This window comes from Pezoporus occidentalis, unplaced genomic scaffold, assembly GCF_034315485.1.
Source record: "Pezoporus occidentalis ecotype Australia unplaced genomic scaffold, CSIRO_AGI_Poc_V1 ctg41, whole genome shotgun sequence".
Lineage (NCBI taxonomy): Eukaryota > Metazoa > Chordata > Aves > Psittaciformes > Psittacidae > Pezoporus > Pezoporus occidentalis.
In genome coordinates this window covers 177,111-196,394 of record NW_026915736.1, presented here as the reverse complement: position 1 = coordinate 196,394, position 19,284 = coordinate 177,111, and the positions used below count along the sequence as shown (strand labels likewise).

Genomic DNA, 19,284 nt, shown 5'->3' with positions numbered 1-19,284 from the left:
CATGATTTTATATTTCCCCACCATCATCTCTGATCACATATTTCTTGGTGAAGGATTGCCAGCATGGTGCATTTGCTGTAATGCCATTTTATCTTTGCTCTACACAGACAAGAGGATGTGTCCTTTCTCTACTACATGCAGGAAAGAAGGGAGGAGTAAGGAAAGAGAAGGCAGCCCTTTCTGTGATGTTTAAGGACTGCCCAGAATCACACATCTAAAAAAACCCTCTGCATATTTACCTTCACATAAAATCCTGTACACGTCATAAATTATAGTAAATGCAATTCACCTGATTAAGGTACTACACCAAGCTGCTTAGTCCCTATATCGTAAGGGTTACAGAAGGCTGTGTTTGAAGTGTTAGTGCTGTGGAACAAAGTGACAGCAAGTTGGGAAATAAATGAGCACAATACTCTCTTCTAACCTCCTGGCACTGTGCCTTTTAACAGAGAAGAAAAAAGCAAAAAGGCAAAATGTCAGCTCCAAAACATTTTTCATGTTGTAAAATATAGTGTCCCCGCAGAAACACTTGATAAGAGACACGCTGAGAGGGCTGATACTTCACTAAAAAACAGTGAGTTATTGCAAAAAGGTCATGCGGACAAATCAAATGCAGTAAGAAAAAAAAAGAAAAAAAATCCACAACAACCCTTATGAGTGAAAATTTTTATCTATGTCCTACCAATGTCATGTTAGCCCTTTAGACAAAAGTCTTGGCAGTGCATGCTGAGCTATTAAGTTCAAAGATGCAAAATAGCTTTCACAAACAGCAGAAGAGACTAAGAGGATTTGGATCTTTCAGCACACCTCACTAGTTTACATCAATGCTGCCCATTCTGCTTCTATTAGTCACTGTGAACAGTCACTCTTCCCAGCAGAGCTTACTCATTTGCAGGATAAAAGGAGGGCATTTCTGCACATGCCCATAATATTCTTCACCACTGGGGGCAGCTTTACATAAGACTGCATTCGCCGAAACCAAAGCAACAGTCGGACGGAGCTTTCAGAATGACAGTATGCAGAAGTGAGCAGAGCTTGTTCGTTGTACGGGCTTATTCAACCTTCCATGCTACAAAGCAGCTTCCTAGCTGGACCGGGTACTAAGTAAGGGAACTGCTGTGCTATGGAATACAGATGTGTGAATTCAGATAGCTAAATGGTGCTTGGAGGAATTTAACATGCTTTCCTATAAAACGATATTTTAAAAGCCAGGTTCCTAACTAAAGATGCAAAAACGTAATATCCATGAAGATCCTATTACCTAGGAAGAATCTGACATTTTGCTGCAAATGCTGTGTTGGGACTGATTTATTCTTGGAGTATTCTACATGGCTGGCAAAGAATAATGTTCCAAAATCGGTCCATCTCCCAAGGGGTCCAATTTTTCTTCCCGGGTGTCAGCGAGCCCTGACTCACTACAGTGCAGCTGACAGGGGCTGCCATGCTTGTGGCACACTAAGCAAAAAACAAAAGACCTAAGGACGACCTTTGAACAACACAAAGGATGGGTATGTTTTTCATGTTATTTTTTTTTAATATATAGTTCATAGTCACTGCAGAGTCTGTGCTTTAATTATTCCATAGACTTACCTTGATATGATTTGTTATTACAGTTAAATTGATTAGGGATTACATCTTTTACCCAGCTGTTTTTCAGTATTTCTACAAAGGTATTCTTTAAAAAAAATCTGAGTAAAGAAAACAGTGTGAAAAGTAGTTGAGTCGAGCTAGAGATTTTTAAATGATTGTTGAAATAAAAGATTTTAGCATGACTGAAAGAAATGACTGATGTGTGGGGGGATAACTTTTCTAAGTTGTTTTTATTTCCAGGTTTCAATGTAATTAGGCTACTGAGCGGATCAGCTGTAGCTCTGGTAATAGCCCCTACTGTATTACTGACAATGCTTTCTTCTGCTGAACGAGGATGCCCTAAGGGCTGTAGGTGTGAAGGCAAAATGGTATACTGTGAATCTCAGAAATTGCAGGAGATTCCCTCAAGTATATCTGCTGGTTGTTTAGGTTTGTCCCTTCGATATAACATCCTCCAAAAACTAAAATACAATCAATTTAAAGGTCTTAATCAACTCACCTGGCTCTATTTAGACCATAACCACATCAGCAATATTGACGAAAATGCTTTCAGTGGAATACGCAGACTAAAAGAGTTGATCTTGAGTTCCAACAGAATCTCCTATTTTCTTAATAATACCTTCAGACCTGTGTCAAATCTCCGGAATTTGGATCTGTCATACAATCAGCTGCAGTCTCTGGGATCTGAACAGTTCAGGGGCTTAAGGAAGCTACTGAGTTTACATTTGCGGTCCAATTCCCTAAGAACCATCCCTGTTCGAATATTTCAAGATTGTAGAAACCTTGAACTGTTGGACCTGGGTTATAACCGCATCAGAAGTTTAGCAAGGAATGTCTTTGCAGGCATGATCAGACTGAAAGAGCTGCATCTGGAGCACAATCAATTTTCTAAGCTCAACCTGGCACTTTTTCCAAGGCTAGTCAGCCTTCAAAACCTTTATTTACAGTGGAATAAAATCAGTGTGATAGGACAAACTATGTCCTGGACCTGGAGCTCATTACAAAGACTTGATTTATCTGGCAATGAAATAGAAGCTTTCAGTGGACCTAGTGTTTTTCAGTGTGTGCCCAATTTACAGCGCCTCAACCTGGATTCAAACAAGCTCACATTTATTGGACAAGAAATTTTGGATTCTTGGATATCTCTCAATGACATCAGTCTTTCTGGGAATATATGGGAATGCAGCAGAAACATTTGCTCCCTGGTAAACTGGCTTAAAAGTTTTAAAGGGCTGAGGGAAAATACAATTATTTGTGCCAGCCCCAAAGAGCTGCAAGGGGTGAATGTTATTGATGCAGTGAAAAACTACAGCATCTGTGGCAAAAGTACTACAGAAAGGTTTGAACTAGCACGAGCTCTCCCAAAGCCAACGTTTAAACCAAAACTCACCAGGCCTAAACATGACAGCAAGCCCCCACTGCCCCCCACTATTGGAGCCACTGAATCCAGCTCTGAACCTGCGCACGACACAGAACATATCTCCTTCCATAAAATCATAGCAGGCAGCGTAGCCCTTTTCTTGTCTGTGCTTGTGATCCTGCTGGTAATCTATGTGTCATGGAAGCGTTACCCAGCCAGTATGAAGCAGCTGCAGCAGCGCTCCCTCATGCGAAGGCACAGGAAAAAGACAAGACAGTCACTGAAGCAAATGACTCCAAGCACACAGGAATTTTATGTAGATTACAAACCTACCAACACTGAAACCACTGAGATGCTGCTGAATGGAACAGGACCCTGCACGTATAACAAATCAGGCTCCAGGGAATGTGAGGTATGAACCATTGTGATAAAAGAGCTTTTAAAAGCTGGGAAATAGTGGTGCTTTATTGAACTCTAGGGACTATAAAGGGAACGTTTTTCTCACTTTTCTGGCACAGCTCTTCCATGTCTCTCTTTTGTACATTCATAATACTGGTCATTTTACTCTCATACATAATCAACTCATTGAAATTTAAATACCGTAATCAATGTGAAGCCTGAGCTCTGGTTTAATACAATACCTATTGTACAAGCCCTCTCCTGAATTCATTAAAGTCTCTCTTGTTTTTAAATAGAAAACTTCTTTCGTAAGTAATCCACTGCACCTGCAGCGACTGTGCCTCTATGTAGGGATTAAAATTACAACAAGGGGGGATTGGTGATCAAGCTCAGTTGTCCCCCTTTCCCACCTCCCTCCCACACACACACACCTAACCCCAGCCTTTGCTCTGAAACTTACCTTTTGAACCAAGACCAAACTAAAGACCCAGGTACTGTAGCATCATATGAATACTGAGTTGTCTGAGGAAAGAGACGGTGCAGGAGCAGCTCTGAAAGAATGTCCTATTTCTGCCCAACACAAGCTGTAACAAAAAGCCAGTGGGGAGTTAAAGCACTGTCTTAGGATATGAAGTATCACATCAAAAGCAAAGCAGAGGGAAACCTAGACTTAATAAACATTTTAAAATAAAATAACTGCATTATAATGCAGTGTTTTTAGGGCTGATAACAAGTAATTGAAACCTGTTTATGTGACTTCATATAAAAGGTGCCAGTGTTTATCCCCTACATCCAGTTGCCTTTCAGAAAGCAGTCAAAAAGGCATTCATTAAATGAGTAGAAATTCCTTATTAATGCAATTAGAGGAACTCAAATGTGCAGCAGCAAAAGCAAGACCACTTCCTGCACACATTTGTTTCGGTGCTCATTAGAAATTCGCTTTTCAAGACTGTCAAAGACATTTATGTAGCTGAGGAAACCATTAAATCTGTCATTTTCTTTTATTTCTTTTTATTTGCTGGGCTGAGCTTTTCAGGGTTTTGTCATGTGTTTTGCACACTGTCCCTCTAATAACTAAATAAATCTTCATTACTTACAAAGACAAACAGTACATTTTAGAAATACTACAACTGCAAAGGGCTTTCAGAGAAAATTGGGTACTCACTGAGCTGAGTGCATCCAAAAATCCTTAAAGAAATCAGTGACAAATCATTTTTATCTCTTAGCAAAACCCTAACATCATTACAGAATTCACAGATGTTCATCTCTAATGCGCAGTCATTCATCAGTGATTCTCAAAAATACAGACTTATAAGACAGCTACTCCCTGCCCTCCCTTTCCTGAAGTCATGTATTTGTGTTGGCTGCATAAGAATATAACATCCCCCAGATTTCCAAATAAATCATACCTCTTATTCTGACTACCAGGAAGGGGTTAAGGAGGGTGTGTGTATGTTTCATTCTTGAAATAATACAGTGGCACCTATATAGAAGCAAGTCAGTAATCTAATTATTTTGTGACTTGATTTGGCTTAGTAAACTGCATGTCTTCGATCACTTGGGAGGGAATGTTTCTACAAAGCATCTTCACTGCAGCAGATTAGAAAAAGCAAAACCTTAGCAAAATGTTCTGAATTTTTACTGGAAAGAACCTAATCACAGTCGATTACCTTGAAATATGTGAGATACCATTGCAAACAAAGCTAGAACACATCTCTTGAAAAGAACTAATACAGTTAAGGGGGATTGTTTTGTTTTCTTCATATAATGAAAACATTCTCATTTCCAAGGAGTGTAGTGAAGAAGCCAAGAGTAGAAGCTTGAGACTGTACTAAACCCTGCAACACTGAGACCCTGTTTTACTGAGTACAAAGAAGATCCCACACAATTAATAATGCAAATGCCTGAGATGCTTTCCCAGCACTGAGCAGGCTGTGATTTTTAACATGAGTTACACCTTGAAAGTTGCGTAAGAAGCCAATACACATCAAATTATCTTTCCTATTATGGGATTCTGTTTTCTACCAGCAGGTCTTGGTTATCTCTGTACTGAAGGATTATTTTGCTGTAAACTTTGTGTTAAGAACCATCTCCATACTTCTAAATGATTTAATCTCTGCAGTGGTGACTAATATTAGGTACAGCCAAAACAAGACGTATTTGTCCTAAAACACACATACATTATATATACATATGTACACACACACACACACACACATACACACACACACACGTGTCTGTGTATATATATAAAAATAACAGAAAAAATCTGCTATTTAGTTTAGGGAGGGCTAACTGCAATCAGAAAATAATTTCAATAATTTCATACTATTAATTTAGAATTTTTGCTATTTGAAAATATTCAATACATCTTTTAAAACTTGTTACTGGAGTGTTATTGTGAATGAGTTGTACATAACTGAGTTTGACTTTACATGCTTTCTTCTATGTTTCTTTAAGCATTGTCCTGACCATAACAACACTCAGAAGGAGCCAATCCATAACCTCCTACGGAAAACAATACCTGTAAAATTATTACTAGCTCCCTTGGAAAAAATATTTAATTATGAGCATGAAAAAGAAAATAAAGCCAGTATGTCATTAATCATAGATGGATAATAACAATGAAAATCCAGCATGTCTATATTCAAGCACAGACATGCTCAGAACAACTAATTCATTTATTGCCTGAAAAAACTACAGATTCACTTTTCATGAATGTCCAAATACATACCAAATGAACACAGATTAATGTCTAATTGCTGCTATAGTCATTGATAATGAAACCACTGCCTACACAACAAAAAAGATGCCCAATATAACTCTTCAAATCCTCTTGCACAGACTGAGGCCTGCGAGCTGGGGTTTTTAAACCCACTCTAGTGGCTATTGCTCAGAAAAGATTTTAAACCTGCTTCATAGCATGTTAATGTACATTACAAACTCCATGTTTTCATCTGTGCAAAGACTACATGAACATAGTTAAACTTGGTCTCATCATTCTCACATTAAACACTATAGAAGCGACTTGTTTTGGGTGGCTAGGCCACCAGAGTCACAAATTCTAATAATCTTGCAGGGAACAACCTGGTCTTATCTGGGCAATGTTCAGTCCCTATGAAAGGCTGCCCCTTTCCTGAATAGAAACTGTTAAAGCCTCAAAGATTCCAAAGAAGAAATTTTTCCTTTGCTTCTCCCCAGTTTAGGCAGCAGATATGTAGAGTTCTGATCCCACTAACCTGGCTATCCTTTAACGGATCTGATGCTGCCTACATATTCCAAGTTTAGGAGAGTAACAATGTGTTTTGAAGGTGTCTGGGGTTTGCTATGTTGTGTTGGGCTTTTATGTTTGGGGTTTTTGGGGGGGGTTTGGGTTTGGCTTGTAGTGGGAGTTTTGTTTGTTTGGTTTTTATTTTTTTGTGTGTGTGTTGGCTTTGGTTGTTTCTTGGTTTGGTTTGGCTTGGTTTTTTAATCAGCTTCTGTTCTGGTGCTACTGCTTGAAGACCAGAGCTTTTAAAGACACAGACAAAGTGCAGTGACTCTTCCATGCCCGTTTTCATTTTCATTGGTTTTGCAGTCTACATTTATTTAAACAACGTTAAGACAAATAGTTGGAATCACCACACAAAACTGTTCCACTTTAGTGTGGCACCCCAAAAATCTTAAAATAAATCAGGACTTCCTCTGCTAGACACTGTACAAACATCTTTGAACAATCTCTCACATTAAATGTTTATATGGTATGTTGAGAAGACAGAAGATGGCAAATAAACATGACAGATTTGAGGTAATTTGCTCAAGTACAGGTTGAATACTGAGAATATAATCCAGTCTCCTCACACCAGGACATCCTTCTAGCCAGTGGACTACTTGGCCTCTCAAATAAATGACTTAGCTCCTGTAATATTCAAGGGGTATTTCAGAATAATAAACCACACAGAAAGCAGGTCTTTAGGAAAAGAAAATAACTAATGTACCAAGCAAATTCAAGGAGACTGGTAATGTTCATTCAGTGTGTTGAGATTACCTTCAGCAATTGCAGAGTACGAGAATAATAATGAGAACAAGTGGCTTGAGTATAATAAATGCAAGCTTCTCTGCTGGCTGGTAGGTTTTCGTTACTCACTATCTGCACTTACACAGTCATCACAGCTTAAGGTTTCGCAATGCTCTTTTTTTTTATTATTATGAAATAGTGAACCTTGATATAAAATGCAGTTTCAAGATGAACATAAATGTACAATATTCCTGCAGACACAATTAGAAATTTTCAGTTTGCTGCAAGATAATGGTCTTTGCTGTCAGCCAGGCAACTCTAGATAAATATTCTCTCAGATGAATTTCCGTGGAACAATAGTGACATCCAGCGGGTAGTTAGCTTAATCACAGGTATCTATTGTCTAGATCAATTCACACAGATGTGTTTGCTCTTACTCTGCATTCTTCCATATCACAGGGTAATAGCATCAAATCCCTTCAGCATACATTCAACCGTATCCATGCATAGGAGTCATAACTTGAATGCAGTGAGTTAAGTGGAGAAAATAAGAGTAGATGAATGCTAGCAAGAAATAGTCTATCTTGTGTATAAGTCACTACTTTCAGTAAAAAGCAAGAAACACATAATAAGTGAGCTAGGATAGGAGCTGTAACAAATTTGTGGCCACTGATTTAGAATTTATTACTTATAAAACACCACTAAGTGACTTTAAGATACTATAAACGCAAACTAATCATTCAGCTTCCTAACAGCAAAGATTAAAAAAAAAATACAAAAATGATTGTTTCTTTTTACAGTAATGACAGAAAGATCTTATTAGACGTTAAAAGGTAGGGCACTCCCCACCTGGGAACAAGTTAAAGTAACAGCTTCATTGCAAAAACACACAAGAGACAAACGAGACAAGAAGCAAATGATGGAAGATCAAATTCACAAGCAATAGTAAACTCAAGCAAGGGGAAACACTCACCAGGAACATAAATATGCAGTGCATTTGCTTGGGGAAAGGTTTGTTGCAGCACCTCTGGTATGTTTTGTGGCAACTACTTTAGCCTCTTCGAGTAACTCTATGCCAATGTTACTGGCAGTTATTTTAAACCAGAGAGAGTAACATAAGAATTAAATCAGGATTACAGCTCTATTGATGACAGATTTCACTACCCTTAAAAAGATGCATAAGAACTCATTGCACTCTGCACTGAATGGAATGCAGTTGAATTTTTAATGTCTTATTTACTTAGGTGTGTTTGGAGGTCACCTATCTGTCCATGTTAGGTAGCTTTGATTTTTATTCCTAGCTAGGCTTTCTAGAATGGGTGTTATCACAGTGGTACAATATCAGATTTTGATGTGATTCTCAGGGTTACAGCCAAACTAATTCTTGGCATAACAGTGAATGGACCACAATAAGGTGCATAAGTGGTAAAACCAGAGTGAGCTATGAACATATCACCAAGGAGGTCATAAAGTAATAAAGGAGTTTATTCAAAAGAGCTGGGGATGGCTAGTTTATGGCCAATGTTTTACTTATCAGAGAAACTGCAAATCTCATTTAGAATGAGCACAAACATCATAAAAGCAATAATCCAAAGATTTTCAAATAGTAGGCAGAATCTTTTATATAACCAACTCATCACAGAAATCACATCTCCCTATAGTTCCTATTTTGCTTGTATTGTTAGACTATCATGACCATAGCACTAGCATCCTAATGCAAGAATGAGCATTATTTACTGAGAAGGGACAAAGGGGCAGTTAATCCCTATTTTCTTTCTAAACAACTTTATGAAATTTACTGATGTTATTACAAGAAATATTTAACATTCATAGGAAAAATTACAAGTTTCAGATTCTTTGCTACTGAAATCAAGCAAGCTCTTTAGCAAAACAAAATATCTCATTCTTTACTTACAGCTTCCTACTGTTTTTCAAAACTCTTTTGCTTCCCAAGAAGAAACTGAATGACTGGAGATGTAAACTTGAAAGAGTTCTCCAACAAGCCTCCACATGTGTCACCTTAACCACTAAAACCATTCTCTCCTGTGTTGCTGTGTGACTAATACATTGGCCATGTTTCACAGCTTAAACTCCTGACTATATGTCAAATTTCTATTACTTCAGTAGCATTACTAGCAGTAGCACTCAGATCATGTAAGGCTTCATAATTACAGTTCAATCTTGCAAATTCTCAAAGTGTTCTCTGGCAGCCAACCTCATCATAAGGACATACGAAAATAAAACATTCTAATTACTCATCTGTTTACACTACAAACAAAGACATACATGCATTATAAGGTTTACTGCTTCACTAGACCACTGAGAAAATCATCTGCTCAGTTCTGTGTTCAAATCCTTTTCTTCAACCTAACAAAACATTTAACTAGCTAGGTCTCTCAGGAAGCTAATTGCTTAATGCTGACAGAAAAAAAACCTCAACATGTTGGTATTGACAGCAGCCTGCAGAAGTTGTCACCATGAACTCAGCCTTTATTAGTTATTCTCACTTGAAATCCATCACTACCTCCTACACTTGTCATGTATTATACCTGCACTATATCCTGCACTATAGTGATGTACGAGCATACTAAAACTTAGCATTTTTATGGGCACCTCTAATCATGGGCATAATTATACTGAGAGATGGAAAAGAGAAAAGACTCAGGAAAAGGACTGCATATACCTTACAGTGTTAGATAAAAGTTAAGAAGGATTACTCAACTTTTCCTTAAGTTAAACAACTAGTTTTAAAGGACATAAAATCACATTCTAAAGCAAAACTGGAATGCTAAATAAATATTTGTGCGTATCTTAGAAGTATTTTAAACATCTGTTTTTTTATAACTACTACTGTCTGGTTCTAGGCATCTCTAAACATCAAACAAAACCCTTCTCTAACTTTTATTTCTCACCTAAATTAATGACAGGGAGAAAATAAACTTCTTATAGGAGAAGACACCTTTTTCTCAAATTGTGAGACTGAGCTGATGAGGAATAATCAAAATATATTTCAATTTACTACTTTGTTGTTTCTTGTATGTACATTTGCAATATCTGTAGGAACAATATGATACTGCTAACTGGTGAGATGTACAATGCTTTAGCCGAGTACATTCTCCTGGCATGTATTTCGTGTTTCATGACAAATCATAAGTTGTGTTGTTGGGTCTTCTGTGTGTAGGGTCTTCTGCGACCTTTATGGTCAGGAACAACTTATGAATGTCTGAATACCAGTTAACTAGTTTTTATAATAATTTGTGCTGTAGAATTCACGGTTCTGATTTTAAATCAGGCACTTAGATTTTTCACTTCCTTAAAGGCTGCAAAACTCACAAATCGACTTCAAAATAATGTAATGAGATTACTATCCCCTTCCTGGTTTAGCTGTAACTCAGGGGAGAAAACAGACACAAAACATTCAAAAGGTACAAAACAAGATCTCCAATGGAAGCTGGGCATGCTAGTTGCCTTTTTAATTCTTCCCTTCATTGCCCTCAAGATTAAAAGTAGCTGTAGATGAAGGAAATGTGAAGACTGAACATGTGTTTTGTTAGAGTGTGGACAATAAGCCATAATAATACATTAGTCATGCAATCTCTGAGCCACTGAAAATATAACCATTATAAACAGATTTGTTATTCTGAAGTACAGACTTTATAACATATATTCTAGCATACACATTATTCTTGTTGGCTGCTTTTTTTTGTTTTGGTTTGCTGTTTTCTTGTGGGGTTTTTTAACACATGCAGGAACATCTATTTGGCTTGTGATAAGTTGTGTATAAGCTGCAGATAATGAAAGTATAAAAAAGGGAATAAAGTTTACAAAATGAAAACTAGATTAAAACTGAAAAAACATATTAGACTTCATCTTAATTAGTGTTTTGGTACTAATTTTTCAGTTCTATATAGATTATGCTCTTTAGGTTAAAACAGTCTATAGGAAAGCTTTTCAAAGCTGTAACTGTCCCCTTCTGCCCAGACTCTGAAATTCAAACAAGACTGTGTGTAAGGTCTGACCAGCTGCTCTGACCAGCTTCATTAAGCTAGTTTTAAAAAAAGAACCTAACCAGAGACTTTGGCAAGTTTTTTTGCAAGTGAAAAGAAGCACTTGCGCCTCAATGATGGGCAAATGCATCATATTAACATTGGGTGGAATGTATATTGGAAAGGGTATATACTGGAAAATTGCCTTCTGATCTATTACAGAAGAGACTGATGCTAATTCCTGGCACACAGTTAAAATTAACTGACCTCAGAAAAATAATTACCTATAGTTTGGTTTAAAAACCAGCTATGGATTCTGAAGTCTGTTTTTTTTTAACCAGGTGAGTTTATTCCCCACATTCCTCACTAATAGCAGTCATAGTAATCTTATACAAAAATATTTAGTCAAAGTTTGAGATATGGAACATCTTTTTTTCTTAAAAAAAAAAAAAAAGAGTCATATTCTCAGAACAGTGGAGGCTTCATTTTACATAGCTTCATACCAGCCAGCTTCTCCCGAAATGCACTGTACTATCCAGAATACATATACACTGCATGTAATAGCAATTTCCAACTCAAAAATTAATTTCATGTGCTATTACACCTGTGACTCACAATGTAATATACATATTATCTGCCTTCCAAGAAAGAATCACAACAGACAGGGATGGAAACCCTTCATTGGTTACTTTTCCTAAGGCTAATTGTACCTATCAGAAACAGTCTTCGTACTTTTGGGATGAAATGTTTACTTTTTCCCACTTGCATCTATCCTTAACAACAGTTTCCAGGCTACAGTACTGATACAAAATGTGGGACTGAAGCAAAAACTATCAGTATTATTATATGGGTTCATAAGCTCCAACTACTAGCCAGTAATTTGCCTTTCATTAAGGAACAGATTTACTTCATATTCGATTTTTACAGCATATTCGTATTCATCCCCAGTGACACTGGCAAGACAAAAATAGTTTTGCATTTTTCTCAGTAAGTCACAGTCAGAGAGAATATGGGGGAAAAATGCTAACATTCTAAATCAGAATCTTTATACCTTCCACATTTTGCATAAGTGGCTTCCTATTTTTAAAATACATATGTCAAAAATAAACTATTTGCCACAGGGGAAGGAATAAGCTTTGTGAGGCAGTCTGTACATAATTGCCAGTAACCACATTCTTTTCACTGAGAGTTTGAACTTATAGCCAGTGTTTATTTTACAGCTTAAGGAAACCTGCAGTACAGAGCTCTGGTGTCTCAACAGTCTCCTACATTTTTATTAACTTTTGCATATGACCTTTCTTAGGACAAACCTTGAAATATTTTAAAGTGAGAAATCACTGACTATCAGGCTGAGTAGAAGGCAGAAACATTGTAGGTGTAAAAGTGAGAAACTGAGCGTGAGTGGTATGCAGTTGCCTTTAATTTGCATATACTGAAGTTCAGCAGTATTCATGGATGTTTGTTTTTATGGAAGCTCAGTAAAGGCACAGTAACTTAAACAATTACGCATAATTCCTTGCTATCCAAATGATACAGGTTTGCTGTAGCCATTGCATATAATAGTGAGTTCTGATGTGTAAGAGATACATTATAGCAGTATAAACCAATTTGAAATCATAATATAATAGACTGCATTCTCAAATCTGAAAGCATGCTGTGTTTGGACTGTAACAGTATCATAAATTAAAAATGCCTATATATCAGTAATAATAATAATTATAATAATAAAAATTAAATGCATTTTACCAAAGCCACAGAACTAATGCTTTGGCTTCATGTATAAACTGACATGGCAGATTCTAAATTTAACAAAGCCAATTTTGTTTAAAGCTTCATCACACTAATTACATCCATCGAGTGTGTAAAATACATTTTGTCAGCTACAAACAGAGGACTTCAATTAAATTTAAATCCTTATTCAGCACTTTAAGCTGTTAATGGCTCAAACTCATTAATGAGATGATGAAAAGAAAATGCTCCTACGTACAGGCTCTGTAGTAAGAATTTAATGCAAGCACTCATTATTTCCACCTAGTTCATATACTTAAAAAGTGCTCTGTATTTATGTCAACACTCCAATATGAACAGAGAAAGATACCAAAATAAACTTGTTCATGAATGTACTTGTATACACATTTGGGGCTTAACAGTCATTTCCAAGAGAGATGACCTTCTTCCCTAACCAACAGGTCTCCCAGAATAGCCAATAGGACATTCTAACCAGCTGTGATCTGCTGTTGATTCAAATTTAAGACACTTTCTGTGCAGTGCTTCCTATAGCTATTTGATAACTTTATTGCACAATACCAGCAGTTCATCTGAAAAAGTATCGCATGTTCCCAAATCTTTTCTCAGACATCCAGCAGCATGGGTATCTAAAACTGACAACAAAGTTCACCTGGCAGGTACCAAAATTCTGCTTCAGAATCAAAATAGAAAAGTCTGCCTTTTCAGCTGTATGGTTGATAAGGCCGTAACTAGGGGAAACTGGGAGACAGGTATTACAGACTAACTGTCCAGCATTTTTTCAAGTAAGTAATATGAACACTAATGGCAGACTGCACAGCATGTCTGGGCTCATAAATTTTTATACCATTTTGGATAGATCCTCTATTTTAATTAGTTCAGAAAAGCAGTGGAAAGAGGTTTACAGAACTACAGGTGAACTACTACAGCAGGACAAGGGGAAGCACCTGTGTCAGAACATAGCCTTGCTTTACAAAACTTGCAAATTTCACTTCAATTTAGCAACATCACGATTTACAAATTTTTGTCCTTGTTGTGGACCAAAGGATTTTCTGTATATGCTTATAACCTTCAGGAATGTTACTGAAGGGACTTCCCAGTTGCAGGACTCCCCTAGATGAGGCTTAATTCTCGTAGAAAGGAAAAGTATAATTACATTGATTTCTTTTTCATGTTTCTGTCTCACACTCCACTCCCTTTCTTTCCTCCAGTCTGGGCTCCTCTTTTGATTATCTATTTCACAGAAATCAAAAGAGACTCCAAGGGCCATATAGAAGCAGACTGCATGCCCCTGAATTTCTAAGTCTACAAAGTTCTGCCCCTGCAAAGCCTTGTTTACAAACAAGCTCAGCTCCAACAGCAAGCAAGCTTTCAGCAACAAAGAAGCATTATAGACATTTTCACAACAGTTTTGAATCACTTCCCCCAGTAGAAAAGACTCATTGATCAAATAATATGTAAAATGAGATACAGGGTAGTGATTCACACCCAAATACTAACAAAAAAAAAAAAAAAAAGGTTGTAGGTATTTGTACCTTCTGCAGGAACCCTATCCTACCAATTTTAAGTGAAAATTAACATAACGTTCACAAATTGTTGTGCATGGAAAAAAGAAGTTATCTCAAATTACAGGCCTTGCTGTAACAGTATGATGATTAGTTACAAAGAAATTAATTTTTTCTATCAGTGCTTTATTGGGCAATGTATGGGCAGGACAGGACACATCCTGTACAAAAAGGAAACAGTTTTGCCAAAGGTTAATTCCACACTAGCTTAATTAGTAATTAATCTCTCCCAAATGCTTTTTTTTTTTCCCCTTTCTTTAATGTATGTAAAAAGACCTTTGCAAACAGTAGTCCTCTGATTATCGATAGGACAGTTTTCAAAGCGGACAGCTGCCGTATATCGACAACATTTCTTCAGCTGATCTGGTTAATTAAAATGCATGATTATAACAAGCTCTGTTAGAACTGCAGCTGAATAACCCATGATCCTTTTTTTCTCAGTACCACAGAACTCTTTGCATATATTTAATAGGGCTGTTTTCAGGATTTAATCAAAGATTTCCAATCTACACTCTCTTTCCCTCTTTAAAAGGTTTCAAAAAAAGACTAATTTTTGTAGATATCCCTTCTGAATATCTGTAGCCTGTGTCCCTTACCTACACCTTACTTAATTTAATGTTTTTTTAATACAATTTAACACTTCCACTTCTCTCTATCCTTAACACAAAGAAAAAACAAACACCATTATGACATGTTCCTTCCAGCATAAATCTGTAAGTCCAATTTTGTTGAATAAGTTTAGGAGAACATATTAACAGCTTTGAAGGGGGAGGGTAACTGAGAGAAATGAAAAAGCTAATAAAAAACCTGTGCCAGGCAGTTGATGAAGCAGTACTGAAAGTGGAAATCCACCTGATATGTAGCATTTGCTAACACACTGCAGTGGTGCTGCATGCTAATACATGTAAAAGAAAGAAGAAGGGGATTTACAAAGGAATATTAACTTTGAAGATGTATAGGCATTAAATTGTTGGTAAACAGCTGGTAAACAGCCTGGAATAAAGGCTCAAAATCAACCACTTAAAACTAGTGGACACTTGAAAACACAGCCCCTCTCTATTTCTGTCTATACATTGTAAAAATCACTGTCATAATTACAAGGCTTATTTAGTCAATAATGGCAAAAAATGTGGACACCTGAAAAAAAATATCTTCAGTTCAATTTCAATTCTGACTATATCTGACTCATTTCCTTCAACTGGATCAGTTGGTCATTCACCCAGAGCTAACGTGGATCATTTGTGACAGTATTCTGGAACAATCCTCTATGCCAAATCTCTAACTCAAAATCTCTAGTCAAATACCTTGACTGGGTTGGCCAGTTGCCATCTTTTCCAAGCATACTGGAAGTCTCCAGTAAGTTGACATGGCTCTGTGTACTTCAGAGAAAGTTTCTGTATTAGGCCTCATCTGGTTTAAATTCAGCTGTCCCATGAGCCTACCAAAAATGACTAGAAAGCAGCCATTCTCTAAAATATATTTTCCTTTCCAATGGGAAAATCCAAGCAGACCTCCATGGTGAGACTGCAAAAGGTTCCCTAACTGGCAAGACCATACTCATTGGGCATTCAGAGTGGTCTGATTACCTTTGCAAATAACTTTACCTTCTTTTTATGCCACTGAAGCAACACAGATCAGTGAGGAACCACTGCACATCCCTCTTCTGCTGGTTTCATTCTATTTAAGAGTTTGTTTAACAAACAAAACAGTGCACTTTCCAGGTTCTTCAACAGCAGCATTAGCTTTCTCAGTTTAACAGTCAGCTCCATATATGTCATTTTTTAGGACATGCTGTTTTGCTTGACAGTAGTAACACTATAAGAACAATATGTAACAGCAATAGCCTTATGCTTTCCTATCCTATTAATGTTCCAGAAATCAAGGCTTGCAGAGCCTGTGGGAAAGAAGCCAGTGACCATTAATCTTCACTTTATTTTAAGCTTTTATAATTTTAGGAGTTCAATCTCAGGCTTGTAGCCTTCAAGCTGCAGAGACTGAAGTAAAATACAGCAAAGAAGTAAATGTGTGGCACAAGTTTAAAAAGCTCTTTTCCTGAGACCCCTTGGTCATTTCCCCAGCCATAATGCAAAATTCAGTTGAAAGTCTTTAACGTATTTTTTCCCTACTTGGAGTAAATGTGATACAGTTTCAATTTCAAATAGATGAGGGAGAGCGATTTCCAAATCTTCACTAAGAATCCTGTGAAATCGCCACTAACTTTGCACCACAGACGTTACCTGCTTTTGTAATGAAGAAATGCCTCCTGGTTTGATTAGTAGCTGGCTCAGTAAATCTCCAGACCTCCCTGAGAAGTTACGTTGAATAGGCAACACCTGACTATCTTTTAAACCCTGAAGTTCTTATCAGTAGACTTGCTGAATCAGGGCTGGAGGGATGGCTAGGACAGCAAACTCATCTCTTAATTTTTGCAATTCATATGAATCCAGCACAAAATTCTACTGCTATTAAAAAGCAGGAAAACCACTCTTGTACCCTCATTCTCTCCTTTTCTTCAAATCAGATTGGTCTACTGGAACTCAAGACAAGTGAAGAGTTTTCCAAATGATAAGGGTCCCACAAAACTCAAAGACAGAGATTATTAAGAATGCTCTTGCAGGAGGACTTTTTGGGTATGGTTACCCATAGAGCTGAAAGGGTGTTTCTGAGAGTTTAACCTTTGTAACTAATTCATACAGTAAAGCATCCCAAAAGGTCAGCTGAATTTTACAGACCACTGTCATATGCTGTGGTTTTTAAACCAGCAGTATGAAAGTAGGACAGTGGCACCATGCTCACAAGATGCCTTACTATTTAACAATTTCCTCACTAAATAAGCATGACTTGTGGTAGCTACAACAAATCCACTCTTCTCAGTGTCAGCTTTTCAGCACAGCCATTGAGACAGGGAAGGAAAGAGGGAGAAGCAGCCTAACATACCACCTTTCCTTCTGAACACAACACACAGCAGTTGAAGTGTGCCCTTTCCATAGCATCTACACACTTCTGTACAGCATAAGGACCAGGCTGGAGCAGCTGAAACATTACACTACTGTTGCTGAGGAGCAGAACCAGAAACCATCAGTGGGCTACACCTTAGACCTTCACAGACATGTGTTACACTAATGAGACATGCAACATTATTCCTGTTAAAATTCCTATTAACTTTATAGAATTACTCAGTTTAAGATTTACAAAATTGTGGTGACTGTATAGGGTGCAAGGGAAACCTGCACTAGAGAAAAGATGATTTAATCATAAACAGCCCTTTTTGCGTTCTATTTTTCAAAGGCTTGGTTGATTAAATAATATTCATTAGCTCCTATTACACACAAAAGCTGTAGAAGAGGGCGAGAAGTCTAATCTGTTCAGTAGAATGGAAGATGGCACTATTGATTCTTCATGCCTCCTAGGAACCAGGGTCAGGGGATTCAGGACATCTTGACCAGTAGATGAAAAAACAGCTGATAATATCTATGTCATGTCCCAAATCCTCCTCAGGGAGAAGAATCTAGAGCCACCACACTGTAAAAAAGGGCTGTTTCTTCCTCTGAGTTTTATGGGCTGATGGCTTTCAGTAATGGATTATGTTCATCTTTTATATCACTGTCTTTTCTGTTCTTAATACTCCAGGTGGGAAGGCCTGGCAACAGATGCAGGCAATATTCTGACATGCTGCAGTGTGCCGCTGCAGGGGAATCAGGCTACTGCCCATGAGCCCGCTATTCCTCCCAAACCAAAGGAGGTCACAAACCACCAAACTATTTTCACTTTTCCAGGTCAAGCCAGTCCCCCAGTGAGCCAAATATATGTTGTCATCTTCATCTGTCAACCTTCATGTTTGTGTTTTGGAAAGTTAACAGCTAAGGACATAAAGATTTTTTTCTCAATTATAACCTCAACAAGAAGACAACTCTTTTGTTTTGCTTCTTTCCCTGGTGCATGCAGAAATAAAACTCATCAATCTGGCAAGTATTTTTCTTATTTGGAGTTTTAATATCAAATATTAAAAAAAAAAAGGAATTTTCCATTCCAATTTTGCAGGGATTTCAAAATGAAAATAAACAGCTCATCAAGTCAGGTATCAATTAATAAAGTAAAGCATATATTCCTACCCATCTGCTTCATAATATAATAAATTACATGTAATTAGAAAGAGAAATCACTCCTTAAAGGAATCTTAACAACAAAAATATTGAAGCACCTTTCATAAGAGTCTTAAAGAATTTTACAAGACATTATTAATGCCATTTATAAAGAAGAGACACCTGGTTTTCTTACAGCCTGTGTTAGCATTGGAAACAGATGCTCAGCCTCCCACTCCCAATCCCCGGCTCTCACTACTAGATCTGTGTGACTGTCTTTTCCACACAACTCAGGGCAACCTTTTTTAATCAAACCAGAGTGGATTTCCATTTCTTTTTATACTTTAATACCAGTATTCAAATAAATGTTGTACTTGGGAAAAGGGCTCGTCTCTCTGTACTTTAAGAACTTTCTCAGTGACCTCTTTTGTGAGATGGGTGGGAAGAACATCACAAAGAGTGATGGATGTGAGTGCCCCACAACCACCAGTGAAACTTCGTAGGTTTTTCCCAAAGGCAGATATGCTAACGCTCAGATGTGCAACAAACAGCTTTAACT

The 19,284-nt window shown here is 37.3% G+C and overlaps 2 protein-coding genes across 3 annotated transcripts in view; one reads left to right on the top strand and one right to left on the bottom strand.

Moving 5' to 3' along the window:
* The window catches only part of CTNNA3 (catenin alpha 3), a 453,492-nt gene that overhangs the window by 260,850 nt on the left and 173,358 nt on the right, over positions 1-19,284 (bottom strand). The window lies entirely within an intron of this gene.
* LRRTM3 (leucine rich repeat transmembrane neuronal 3) overlaps positions 254-19,284 on the top strand; it is an 81,524-nt gene continuing 62,493 nt past the window's right edge. The window contains exons 1-2 of one of the 2 annotated variants that reach the window (XM_062633969.1): positions 254-1,508; positions 1,831-3,362. In XM_062633969.1, coding sequence (XP_062489953.1) covers positions 1,505-1,508; positions 1,831-3,362 — 1,536 coding nt within the window. In that variant the 5' untranslated portion in view covers positions 254-1,504. Of the gene's footprint in view, positions 1,509-1,529; positions 3,363-19,284 lie in introns of those variants that run through there. The other variant, XM_062633968.1, reaches the window with a different exon arrangement.